Source organism: Aulostomus chinensis, chromosome 9 (assembly GCF_037954235.1).
Source record: "Aulostomus chinensis isolate RoL2024-O1b breed Wild chromosome 9, RoL_Achi_v1.0, whole genome shotgun sequence".
In the NCBI taxonomy this organism is placed as follows: Eukaryota; Metazoa; Chordata; class Actinopteri; order Syngnathiformes; family Aulostomidae; genus Aulostomus; species Aulostomus chinensis.
The window spans coordinates 5,769,468-5,783,151 of NC_141328.1; the positions used below are offsets into that span (position 1 = coordinate 5,769,468).

The window sequence follows — 13,684 nt, forward strand, 5'->3', positions numbered from 1 at the left end:
CCCTGTGCTTTCTGCCCCCTGCTGGGCAATCACGGAATAGTAGCAATGTTTCTAAAGATTACCTGCTGGAGGTACGGGAGATGGCGCTCCGCCAGCACCCGAGCAGGTGTTCTCGTGTACGTTTCACCCTTTTATTCTTGATGTTCTTTCACACAATTTGTACGAGTTGGCGCTATATTGTAAGGAAAGGCCGTTCACAGCTCTTCAGAAGCGGAGGAAAAGGTACTTTTACCCGGTTAATTTGAAGTCGCAATAGGCCACCTCAGTGTAAAAATTCCCCGCTGCGTGTGTTTTTACGTCGTTAATACCACACAAGTTCATTTAAAACTAAGAAGCGATATCAGCAAGCTGCCACAGTGAAGTATGACAAATTAAAGTGTAGTGTAGCCATAAATTACCAGTCCTGCTTGCTTGCTACTATAATTTCGGACTACTTTACTAAACCGGACATGCTTAATTTGTAACCATGGCCTAACTTACTTTACACTTCAGCGTACTGGGTTAATACGCTTTAATTTCCTCGAGGTAATGTTTGTGGAGTAAAAGAGTACATTGGTTTTAAATACGTAGAAGTTGTCAAATAAAGTATACAATAAAAAAGTTTACAACTGTACAGCAGTGAAGTAAATAAATTTACTTTACAGTGGTAATAGTGAGCACATTACCTAGCCAGTCACCTGTTTCTGTGTGACCCCGCAGTAAACACTAATATATATAAACTCTGTTATACACTCAATGTATATGTACTCAGTGGTGGAACGTATTGAGGACCTTTACATCAGCACTTTATCATACAATATTCCATGTTGCACTACTTCATTGCTCCCCAGCATAGGGAAATATAGTACTAAATATTGTAGTTGTTACTCCGCTCCATTTAGCAACTGCTAGCCTTTTGTAGATTTTGATGTTTTTTGCATAAAACCAAATGACCAAATGTGATGTATTTTACAGCGCTTACGGCATCATCATAGAGTAAGTTGGTACAATTAGCTGACAATATTTGGCATTTAAATGATGCTCAACCCATTACAAATATTTAAATACACAATTTATCTCAACAACGTATTCATTTTGCATTTATTCAAGTCAAAAATCTTTAAAATGTGCTCCAAGGCTGGACTACTAACCAAGAAATCCAAGAAACACAGAATGCCATTGTGTCTTTTGATTTGGCAAATTGAATTAATTCACTGGAAACAGGAGGGACAGATATAGCGTCTCTCTGTGAAGGAAACCTTTGTCTAAACCCAGGCTGATCACCCTGTATGCAGCCTTTGTGCTAAGCAAACTTGCCTCTGACTGCAGCTGTATCACTTTCATGATGACGATATCAATTATCAAGGCAGTGAATATATGCATTTCCTGAAAAACAAGATTCTTTTAAGAGGTTAATTACTTAGAAAAGTTGACCATCATTTTACTTTTTTCTGGGTCGTGGGTCGCCACTGATGCTGATGTGTGGAGTCCTCTGTGTTGTTCTTGGAACACATTTACGCCCCGGAGCACAGGTTAACGTGACCTTGTGTGTCCTTTCCCTGACGTCACCATTTTTGTTTGTAGCAGATGACAAAAGATCCAAAACAAATTTTAAAAAAAGAAGAAGAAAAACAAACTGAGTCCCGCGAATCAAGTTAGTTTTGAATAAATCACAGAATAACATATGACACCAGTCTGAGTAAGTATAGATCATTTATATGTGCATGTATCACATACATTCAAATTTGAAACATCGCCCATAAAAGAACAGCATTCAATAAAATTGAACAACAAAAGATGTGGAGTGCGGGGTGGTAACTTTTAGGTGGCGTTAGTTAAAAAGCCTTAGGCCCTCACTTTTGCAATATTCTTACGCACAAAATTGTTTGTAAACACTATAGGATTTTTATTTTATTTTTTATTTTTTTTAGCCAGGAAGTCAAGCCTGATGACAATTTGTAAACTCCTTGCTCATGACATCTATTGTGCGCACACAATTGTGGATAAACAATTTGTACGTAAACTATTTCATGAATGAGGCCCTCAGTCAGTCACAGTGTGAAGAATTTGTGATTGGATTTTACCATGACGAAGAAGAGGGAGAAGGCTAATGGATGTTTGACGACACAGCCGAATAGCAAAAGTGTTTTTACATCTCCCTTATTGGTCAGATGTAGACTGCTGATTGTGGACCCGAGGAAGAACAGAAACCAGCCACACATTAGGCGCGTCCAAACTGAAGACTGATGCTGATTTTGTGTCAGTTGTCCAAGCAAGGATGCAAAGACCTGTACATCCAGAGACACTCAACAAACTCAGGGCTCAAGTCCTCAGGTCAGCTGTCCATCTAAAGGACAGACTCTCCTTTGAGGACAGCAATACATGCCAATGGGAAGGAATAGAAAGAATGGGCCCTATCCCTGCAGACTTGGTTAGCAAACATTGGGTCACATTAAATTCTCTTTGGTTCCCCCCAAAAATAAAGACACATTAATTGGCTCTTTGATTTGAAAAATAAAAGCTGTACTGATTCAGGAATAGCAGCAGACATGGTCAGAAACACTCATTTATGCATGAATTTCCTCCCTCATTTTATACACAAAATCCTACTAGCATTTTTGGAGCCAGAAGCCTATACTTGATCTACTAACTGTCTTTTTATCTTCTTCCAGGCAGGGACACAATTAACACTGACAACCACCAAGTCAGTTCTAAAGAAGACTTTTGATTGACACAAATGCTGCTTGAGCCTTCTGGGTACCTTTATTGCCACAGAGTATTCTGCAAGTTCACCACAAGATGGCAGTAAGTGCTCACTGAATCTACTCAGCTTTGACGCCCCTTGAATTGTTGTGAGTGAACAAACTGCTTGTGTCTGTGTGTGTGTGTGCGCGTGTGTGTGTGTGTGCGTGTGTGTGTGTGTGTGTGTGCGTGTAGGTTTACCAGACTTAAGTAGGAAAAGCAAAACTAAAACCTTGTTTTATTCAAAACCTGAGCTGAGTCACTTTATACATTGTAGTTACTGACGTTCATTCAAAGTTTAAATCCTTCCATGTGCCTTTAGAAACAAGAGATTTGAAAGTGCTCTGAAGCATTTACAACAGGTCGACTATATATCTGTGATAAACACTCACCCCTGACTCCTGTATAGTTTTGACCTTTATACAGTTGTGGAGTGGATCCAATATATTGTATAATCCACCAGGCAGTAACAGACACACTCTGGTGTTGCCAGATGTTGTGTGGACCCTGGAGATATGTTCATTAGTATCAGGGTTATAAGATGATAATGTACAAAGGACAAATGTGTCCTTAGAGGGTGTGATTGGACCACTTTATCAATGTGTGCCGGATAAAAGTCTTCACCGCTTCATGCGTTATTTGTGCCCCTGTTTTCTGGGATGAGAAATCAATGGGAAAAAAATACACTTGTCCTTCTCTGCAGGTAAACTGCAGGTGTAAACACACACACACACGCAGGAGTTTTAATTTCCAGTCACCGCTGTAGTGTTTTTAGATGAGACATGAATGACTGTGTATTATCCCTCCTCAGTCTAAAGATATGACAGACATCACCTACATGCCCTCACACACACACACACACACACACACACACACACACACACACAGAAATGTCTTTTACTATATTTTAAGATTGAAATTGATGGTTTATATTTCCTATAACAGCAAAAGTACAGTCTTATTTTAGCTATTCTTCCATCCATTGGCCTGTTTGATTGCATCATTACAATACTGCACAGTCGTAAAATATGTGTTAATATTTTTTGAAAGTACTTTTAAAACTATTTCTTACAAATGTCTTTGTCCTAGTATTATCTTCATTTCTGAGTACGGTTTTCTTTGTTTTTGATCTGGAGATAAATTTCGCGACTGGGCTCGTTTATTATTTCTAATCAGAAGTAGATGAATGCGGGGAAAGTTCTCAGGTTGTTCGGTTGGTTCTGAGACGCACGTCACACACCTGACCAGCTAAGCCCCGCCCCCCGCCCATAAAACCCCCTGAGACAGGAAGACCTGTCAATTCCTCCCCAATCCACAGTGAGCCCAAACTCCTCACGGTAATTTCATTGCATGTGGTCACAGACTGTGACTCAGGGGGTTAAGAACATTGCAGCTCGACATTTGTGTTATTTCACAACTAAGGCAACCGGACCAAAACCACGCTGGGCGTCTCATCTCTGCCCTCCATGCTCCTGCAATCCGGCGGGTGTTAAGATCCATGGAAGTAGCCGGTTTCTACGACGAGGGCAGCTTTGCTATCCATAGTAGAGACAGTATTATCAGTCCCATCAACAGTGGCAGCTCGTACTGGAGGCTCGGCGACTCGATGACGGAGCTGGGCATTGAAGAGCGGGAGAGAGCGATCGACTTCAGTCTGTACCTGGATCCAGCTTTGCACTGTCCGCAGCTGACGGCGCAGACGCACCACCAGCAGCACCAACAGCAAGGGGACGTTTTCTCCGACTTTCTTGCGGAGAATAAGATCAAGAGAGCTGCAGCTTCTCCGAACTACAAGAACTACACGCTGCTGAACGAGCTGGAGGCGAGTCAGCGCGACAACCTGCGGGACCTCAGGGAGCCAACGTACGCACTGGGTTACACCGATCTGCAGGAGACCCGTGTGGATAGTGTGCTCAGCTCTGACCTGGTCGGGAACCGCTACAGAGCCGCTGCTGCTGCTGCCTCTGACAGAGACGACAGTCAGGAAGACGCAAAGATGGAGAACGGGTCGTCTGGGTTTGACATGAGGTACCTTCATTACCAGTCCACAAGCGGCAGTCTTGGTAACATCTCCACTGCGTCCTCAACCTGCTCCAGCCCGCCCGGCACACCTGCCCCGTCAGGTAAAAGCAGGTCACCATCGCACGGTGGCAAAATGTCCAGCGGAAAATCGAAGAAACGCCTGGACAAGGACAGTGAAGAGTACAGGCTGAGGCGGGAGAGGAACAACCTCGCCGTGAGGAAGAGCAGGGATAAAGCCAAAATGCGCAACTTGGAGACTCAACATAAAGTGCTGGAACTGGCCGCAGAGAACGATCGTTTACAGAAGCGAGTGGAGCAGCTGTCCAGAGAGCTGGCCACCCTGCGCAACCTGCTCTCTGCCACGGGACAATGTTAGAAACCGCCCCAGAGACTCCCCGGTCCCCCCCCGGGCTGTGCGTCTCCTCATGGATGGACTTAGAGCCGGTGAGCCGGTGTCTGTAACGGTACGCTACACGGGTGAAGACAGCGACCACCAGTTTACAAGGACACTTTGAATGAGACTGAAGAAGTGGGTGCATGGATTGCGCAATCATCCTTGACATGTCACCATAGCTTTATTCTCAGATGTAATTTTGTGTATGCAGTATTTCTGTGCAGGTTTTACATACATGCGAGTGAATTTCTACATTTTGTGTATGTGGAGCAGTGGTTGTCAAGGGAAGAGTTGTGCTGCAGTGAAATGATGCAACTCTTTGTAATAGTATTGGCAATGAATGAAATAAGTCTAATTATTTAATATTAAACAGGTGAAATGCTTTAATTGTACTTGATATTTTATTGAATTAAAAAGATTTATACTTTGTTAAACAATTTCATTTTTTGCATTTCTTCTTTTGTGTCTTTTTTTTTCAAAGGAAGCTTTGGCTCAGACAGACACAAGTGTCACACTTACATTCACACCAGGAGCAGCCAGACTGTCATGTTATCATGGCTTTCATTGTAAAATGCTGCGCATTTCAACCTTTGGCTAAACAACAGGTGCATTTTCCGTCTTTTAATCAAGCTTGAATGTCCAAATTGACACAGCGTGTCTACATACGTGACAAGGGAATTTCAATGAGCAGCAAGGCGACAGTCATTTAACACTCCATAACCATTTATTATTTATTGCATTCCAAAAAAAGAGATGTGCATGCGAGTGATTTGGTTAGCAGGAATAGAAACCTTAGTCGCTGATTAGGGATCAGGCCACAAAAGGGGGCTTGTAAAATACAAATATATTGTTACCAGTAAATGAATGTGGTTCTTTAAAATCATTTTGTTCACAACCAGCAAAAAAAAAAAAAAAAAAAACAACTCATGAATTCTCTTTACATTTTTCCTGAGTAACTCTTAGTGTCAATACTAGCTTCACTCCTGTTTGCACATTGATTTGACACAAATGTCCTCAGATCAGTCCAGTTTGTGCTAAAATGATACTGCTGAGAGCAGCAAAAAAAACAACAAAAAAAACTTATTACACTGCACACAGCACAGAAATGTTAACTTTATCTTTAGCACACGGCTCTGTCAATAGTCTGCTGGGTCCACTGGCCCAGAAAGGGGTTCAAGGTTGCATGGAAATTAATCAGCAACTAACCTCCTCACACCACGTCAGGTCAGGCTTCCAGAGCCAAAACCCGAGATCCAGTGAGATATTAATAATCCTCAGCTAAACCTCGTTCATCTCTCAAGAGGAAAACACTTAGAACAAAATTTAGAACTTTAAATCTGGGAGTGTTAGACCAGACATGATAGATTAGCTGACAATTGGCGAGCAGTGGAATTTACCAAGCCCTCAGATTGCATTTCACTGTGTGCACAAACTTATTTGTCGTGAGCAAGCAAACCCCAGACGGAGGAGATAAAGCCAGGCCATGGTGGGGTCTGTAGGCGATCCATGACAATTCAGGGTGGGGAGTGTTTTCTGACACTTCAGACAGCAGCGAGGAAAAACCACCTCTGCTAGTTTTTCAAGAGTGGGCACCTTCACTTTGTATCTGCTCTGAAAAGTCGCTTCAACTTCTCTGAATAAAGCATAAAACCGTTCTGCTTTGTGCAGCGAGGGATGACATTTGAATGTAATGGATATTTCAACACAGTGTTGAACAGTTCAGCTTGGAGCTGTTGCGCAACATCCTCCCTTTCCAACACATCACTACTTGAAGAATGCTACACCCACATTTCAGTAAGACATTGTTATCCTTCGTGGACATGACAATAGCTGTGGCTTGACTGAAGATAAATACTTTTTTTTTTTTACATTTCTGAGTACAGCAGCATTTGTAAAATAACTTCAAATCAGCATCTAACACTTTATGATGCATTTTCGAGGGCAGGTCGTTCTGCCAGTGTTGGCACAGATTCAGTCAAACATTCTGTGCATTTTTTTTATTCGATGACCCCCTCGTTTCCTAATGGAGCCCCACGCAGTCTTTCCCTGCTCCTGCCTTACATGCTGACAGCAGAGAGGGAAATTCCCACACAGGATGACCTCTTTTCTTAAAAGTTTAGCCCAGCCTCCTCTCCACATTTTACCGTCAATGGGCAGTGTCTGTCCGTAAACTCCTTGTTGCATCATAGAGGCTCCACAGGCCAACTGGCCCCTTAAAACTCCTCTGATAAAGCAACACAAACAGGCAAAAGCACACCTGTCAATCTGATGTCCAGCCTGTACCAGTTGAGAAATTCAAGAGTATTGTTTTTATTTCCTCACCTTTATGACTCAAGTCAGAATGTTTTTTTTGGAAGCACCAGTCTTTTAAACCTTTAATTACGTCCAACGTTGTGTCAGATTTTGTCTGAACACAAAGTTCTCTATCTTTTAAGACCCTTAAAAATTAAGTTCGGCTTTGGTCCAGGCTTGTTTCGTTTCAGTATCTCAGCTGATCAGCACAAACACAAAACACATTTGTTGCTGTTTTACGTAATGAATTTTACAGTCGACCCAACAGAAGTGTGTTGAAGTGAACTTGCTTTGTTAACACGGACCAAACAGGAATGCGGCTGGGTTTGTGGTATTAGGAAATATTAGGGAATATCAAAACAAGTCTGATGACACATGCTCATATTAGTGCTACAGAACCAACATTCAGCCGTTTATGCTTTTCGTGCATACGACATAACAAACAATGTGGCTATGACAACTGCTTTAAATCATCTTAGCGTAATTATCAAATCAAAAACAAAACAGAAACTGGTAAAGTAATGAGTAATGAGTCCTGGGAGGACGGATCGACAAAGCTCGAGATAAAGCATCCTTACAAATCATGCAAGGACACCAAAGACAGCAAAATGTTTCTATAAATTTCAAGATTGCCTCACTTCTTTCACGCTTGGCACTTCATTACTACTGAAGATGTCAGTGTTTGAAAATGATTCAAATAGTTTCATCAAACAAAAGAAGTCCATAAACCACCTGGAGAGGGTAGACTGGAATACAGTTCCCTCTGACAGAATTGAAGAGCGCGTTTAGAAGGGATTATTGTCAGGTGCAGATTACTTCAAGCAAATCGTTGAAAGAACATAAAAAAGAAAGAAAAAGTGAACTAAACTTTGACTTTATTCGGTGATTTGTTTTTTTAAATATGATTTTTATTTAGATTTCTTAATATCTGCAAACTCACTCCTGCAAAACGAAGAGTCACAATCCTAACAAGATGAATCAACAAAATGAAACCAAAATTTACATGCAGACTGTCTCAACCTCGAGGGGGTCTGTATTTCCTTTCGCTTATTTATAATAACAAATGTTGAATGTAATTTAACATAGCATATAGAATAGAATCTGAAATACCCCGTCTATTATTGTTCAACAACCTGGCCCATTAGATTATTGTCCACCTTTCCTACATTATAATATACCAACAAAACAAAAAAAAACAGAAAAAAAGAATAAAACAACCTAAAACCTCAAACCAGATAAGGCAGCCACTCGTGTTGGGTGTGATAAAGTAGGAGGGCATGTGGGTGTCCAGTATCTAAACGCTAAAAGCCTTCCATAAAATCAAAATGATCAATTGAGTGTGTTTCTAGTCATTGACAGTGAGTATCAATGGTCGTAGTACAGAGTATTTGTGACTGAACAGATACTGGCATGATGAGACATGTCTATCCATCTCCCAACAGCACGGCTCATTAGTGAGGTGTTAATGCGGCACAAAGGAGTATTGTACATCAGGCTTTGGCTACACAGCCAGTTGATCAAATGCTTGTTGTTTTTTTTCTTGGTTTTTTTTTTTTAATATATATAAAAACAGGCATTACTTTTATCGTTTTCAGGCGGGGACAGGGACACGCGTTACTGTTGTGATCACAGTTAAGCTGTGGGCTTCCTCAAAGTCATATTCTATATTTTTGTTTGGATTTTAAAATGACATTTTTGCATATTATTCTAATTCCTCCGCCAATTGAAGAGATGCCTGAACCTACCTAACTCTAAACTAACTTGAACTTTAGTCAGAACCCAGCATGCTGCATCATCTCACTTGTAATTTAGAGAACTTGCTTTGAGTTTCACTTGAGCTAAACATATTTCGGAGTTTTGGACATTCAGATGCTAAATTGCCTATGTAGAAATAGTAGTTTAAGATTATGTTTGAGAGCAATTTTATTTATATTTTATAGGTGTGACACAAGCTTTGCAAACTTTCTATCCATATTCCATAGATTTTTGGGGGGTTTCACACTCTTTCAAAGAAGACCAATGTGAAAGATGTTGGGTTAAGACTAACCAGGGTCTCCTAAACTCTGACACACCCAACTCCAAAATGTGCCAGAGCTGCGTTATGTGTTTTGATGCAACTGAAGCCAACATAATTTTAACCTGTGATTTTTGCATGTTTAATTACAGTTCCCTCTTCTTAGTGAAAGGAGCACCGGATATCCGGGACATGGGTTGTAACGGGAAGCCAGTCCGCCTGAGCTACGGTAAACTGACAAGAAAATGATTCGTCTTGAAGTGAACCAAAATTTCAACATCTTTGTTCACTTCTGCTATTTTGCTGTAGATGACTGTGAAAACAAAAAACTGACGTGCAGAAGTGTCTTGCGGTCACTACACAGCAAGTCACTGCCCAAGTCTTGTGAAACATCACGCCATGATTGCAAAAGGAACGTTGACTTAATTATTTGAACAAAATATGTGAGTTTATCTCCAAACAACCTATGCATGTGTATGAACTGACGCTTAACACGGGGACTGGTGTTCCACTGCTGTGTGGTAAAGTAACAGGGATTTAATTTGGATTTGTGGTGGGTAAAAAATAAATAAATAAAAGAACTGGGGGGGAAAATTCCAGGACTGAGAAATGCCTCTCAAATTGCAAACGAAACATTTGTAAATTATCTTCCAGAATATATTTAAAAAAAATTTTAGACAAAGATGGAAATTAGCCACGTGTGCCCAAGTCTCAACCCTCAGTTGTCAGGCAAGAACCAAGTTCATGAGAATCAAGCAAGAGCAGACGAGTGCTGTTTGTACCAAACCAGCTTAGTCACTGTTCAGGTCAAGCCTGCCGCAAGACAAAGTATACCAAATTTTTCTGAAGAAAGAAATGATGTGTGGCAGAGAGCAGGATATAATGGAACATCACACGCAGACTACCTTGAACACGCTACACCAGTAACATGCTGTGGTTTTTACTGGTTCCATGGCTCTGAATCACAATATGTCTTCCCAATGCAATGCATGATAAATTCACGTAACATTACTTTTACTTGTGACTTTTGTAATGACAGATTACAGTCTTCAACACCACGATCCTTGAATCCAAATGAGCTATTTTTTGGTCCATCGCCACCTCGTTTCACATTCCACTAGGTTGTCATGTTTGCTCGCTTTACGCCAATGGAGTCTGATGAAGAGCAAGAATTGTACTAGTAGTGTTGGTGACAGTATTGCACTGGGAGCTATTAGAGCCCAGAACTTTTCTTCCTTCACGTTGCTCCACTTTAGAAATTAAATCACTCATTATTTTAAAATCCACAAACATGTAAGTGTTTGATTAAAAAAATAAGTCTTCTGGACTCATCCGAAATCCTGAATACGTCACCATCCAGTCTTTATTCAGTGTTGGTCAAGATTGCCTGATGTCATACCATTTTTGTTTTCAAGTCTAACTTGAGTCAAGCCATCTGTTTTTGAAAAATGTAATTCCAAAACTCTTACTTAATATCCAGTCTATCAGATCAAAGAGTTGATGAAGAACAGCAGAGTAAGTAAACACACCCGCATGACTCAATTAAAAGTAGCGGCATCACAATGCAACACATCCAATTCCAATCACAATACAGGAAATCTGCCGGGTTGATAAAGTGGGAGCACATGCATTTATTATGCAGGAAGAGCAACTTTACATTATCAGATAAATATTACAAATGGGTCAGAAAGTCTGTTGCATTTTAGGTGAGGTTGGTTGAGTGAAATTTATTCACAAGTCGTTACACAGTTTCAAAACAGTGTTACTTGCACTTGTAAAATGTGAGATTTCCCTGAAGTATGTAGTGTTGTTATTCCACTGTGTAAAGCTTGATACATAATTAAGGGAACTTGAGATCTTAGTTCTAATTTGCACTTTAACCACTCTATGTCTCTTTGTCTTTGTGCCCACAATTAAGTTTCAGTTTTGGTCCTCCAAATCAAGAAGTTTGGGCACCCCTGGGGTAAACTGCGCGTGAACATAAGGAAAAGTCACATTTCAGAAGTGAAATAGTACAGCAGTAAATGTAATTTTTTACTGACATGGCAGTTTCGGTGGCCAACATGATGCAGAATCTTTTAAGATTTATTTGTTGCATTTCACTAAAGTTAAGATGACATTAATGGTCACCTGACATGAAGAAAACGATCCTCTCACAATCTACGGCTTACCACAAAAAAAAGACAAAACATATCCATCTTTTCTGATGTACTTAAATGTCCTACTAATCTCTTTCAGTGCCAGAATTTCCATCAGTATAGAAAGTTCAGCCCAGTGCTCTGTTCCTCTAACTTCTCCTCAAAAAAAATCCTAGATTACCAGACATGCTGTTCAATTAAATGAACATCCTGTTTTAGTTTGCTGCACACGCCTAAAAACTCCGAATATTATGGAACTGAAAACGTCTCCTCCTCTGTTTTGAGCAATCTCACCTCTAACTGTGGAGGCATCAGGCATGAGGGAGACATTTACTGTAAATTGTACAAATTTGTTCAATCACGGGTAAAAAGACGAACCTGATGCTATAGAACAAGGAGTTAAAGCTGTTTTGATTGATTTGTCTTTCCATGTTTTACCATTTAGCTTTTCTTCTCAATTTAAGGCCTGAAAATGCCATATACAGTCAGGTCATAGGGTCTTTCCATTACATTTTCCCTAACTGAAAGTGTAAGAAGTATGATGTCATGCCTTTATGATTTATTGACTTTATTATCTTTTAGAGAGGGGAGAAGTGAATTTAGACCAGTTCTCAGAAGATAAAACTGTGGGAAGATTGTTTTCCTGTGGATGAGATCTTATGACTGCATGTTAAAACAGCCTGGAGGAGAAAACTTTAAAAATGATACAGTAAATTGTTCATGAGCTGCAGCAATGTGAAAATATCGAGTAAATTCTGTTGTACTCTCATGAAATTACACAAATACCTGCTTTATTTAAAAGACGTCGTAATGCGTGGGATTTGACATGTAATAACAACCAAGCAGGAACTAAGGTGCGTTGGTTATGAAGTGCAGCCTTGAAAACATTCACCTCCCACACTCACATAGCTGTGAACGTCCTCAGGTTCACCACAGCGTACCCTTTTACCTGATTCCTAAAGGCCCGAACACAAAATACGTATGCTTATGTCACAGGAGCAGTGGTACATCAGTATACCGCACATTTGATGTAAGAATGTCGTCTTTTTCTACAGTTGCTATGATAACAAAAAAAAAAAAAAAAAAAACAGCGGTGACATCTACAACGAGGCAGGCAGGCCAGCCAGCTTTGTTTACATGTGGACGTCAATGATTTCTGTCCTTGCTGCGTTCGAGAGGAAGGATGCGGGAGCTTTGAAGCGCACCGGAGGGGAAGCCCCTGCTCAAATCTGTCAGTATTTGTGCCCTACATCCATGAACGTAGCCTATGACAGTCGAAGAACTTTATGTCGCATGGTTTTCTTGGGTGACGGTTGGTCCTCAACAGCAGCAGCCCACATAACAGGAACAGGAACAGCTCACGTTCGAGTGTCTAAAAAAATGTAACCCAAGACATCAACCTCCAGCTGAGCAGCGAGTGAAACCAACAACACGTTTTTTTTTCCACTTGACGTAGATAGAATCACGCTGCTTGGTTTGTTTGTACACCATAGATATAAACAATACCAACTGTTTACATCAGTGTTATTATTCATAACAACAAAGTGAGGGTATTGATACAACACGTAAAAAATACTCCATTATACTGTAAATAAGTTGTCATGGTTTCAAAGTTTAAAGAAGTTTAAATTAGCAGAATTTTGTCGGATTTGTATTTATATATAGATCTGTAGGAAAGATCACCTCACCATTTCATAACATTTTATTTCACGGTTTCACACTGATGAATCGTGTAGAAAACTTTTCTGTTTTAAGCAGTCAAGTCTCAGCTCATCAGCTCCTTGAGGTTACTTCTGGTTCCCAGACCGGCTCAACTTCCCCGAGATGGTCACAAGGGGAGTGTGGGTGGGCGATGAGATGATTGGTGGAGTTGGACACAAGTTTGGATATATATTTTATATCTTTCTGTGTTGCTATTCTTGGAGATGAGATAGTGGATAACTCAACTGTTTTTAGCTTCAACTGTTAAAAATGAGTGGGCGTAGCCGGCATGATGCCATCCAGGAGTTTGAAAGCTTGAGTTTTGGCCGCTAATTTTTGTTGTTGTTGTTTGCAACTCGCCGAGAGGTTGGAGCTGGAGAGGAGCAAGTCGTTTGCCTTGTG

The 13,684-nt window shown here is 40.6% G+C and overlaps 1 protein-coding gene and 1 long non-coding RNA gene across 2 annotated transcripts; both read left to right on the plus strand.

The window, feature by feature from the left end:
- Positions 1–45: 45 nt before the first annotated feature.
- LOC147255547 (uncharacterized) lies at positions 46–10,029 on the plus strand. Its single transcript, XR_015117858.1, has 4 exons — positions 46–222; positions 2,652–2,784; positions 9,596–9,672; positions 9,753–10,029. It is a non-coding gene; the product is annotated as an uncharacterized LOC147255547 (long non-coding RNA).
- Positions 4,075–5,587, plus strand: cebpb (CCAAT enhancer binding protein beta). Its single transcript, XM_086213327.1, has one exon. The coding sequence runs from the start codon at positions 4,220–4,222 to the stop codon at positions 5,117–5,119; it is 900 nt and encodes a 299-aa protein (XP_086069453.1). The 5' UTR covers positions 4,075–4,219; the 3' UTR covers positions 5,120–5,587.
- Positions 10,030–13,684: the final 3,655 nt, after the last annotated feature.

Excerpts from the sequence above, each read along its gene's own strand:
- cebpb (XM_086213327.1), top strand. The coding sequence starts at position 4,220 with ATGGAAGTAGCCGGTTTCTACGACGAGGGCAGCTTTGCTATCCATAGT.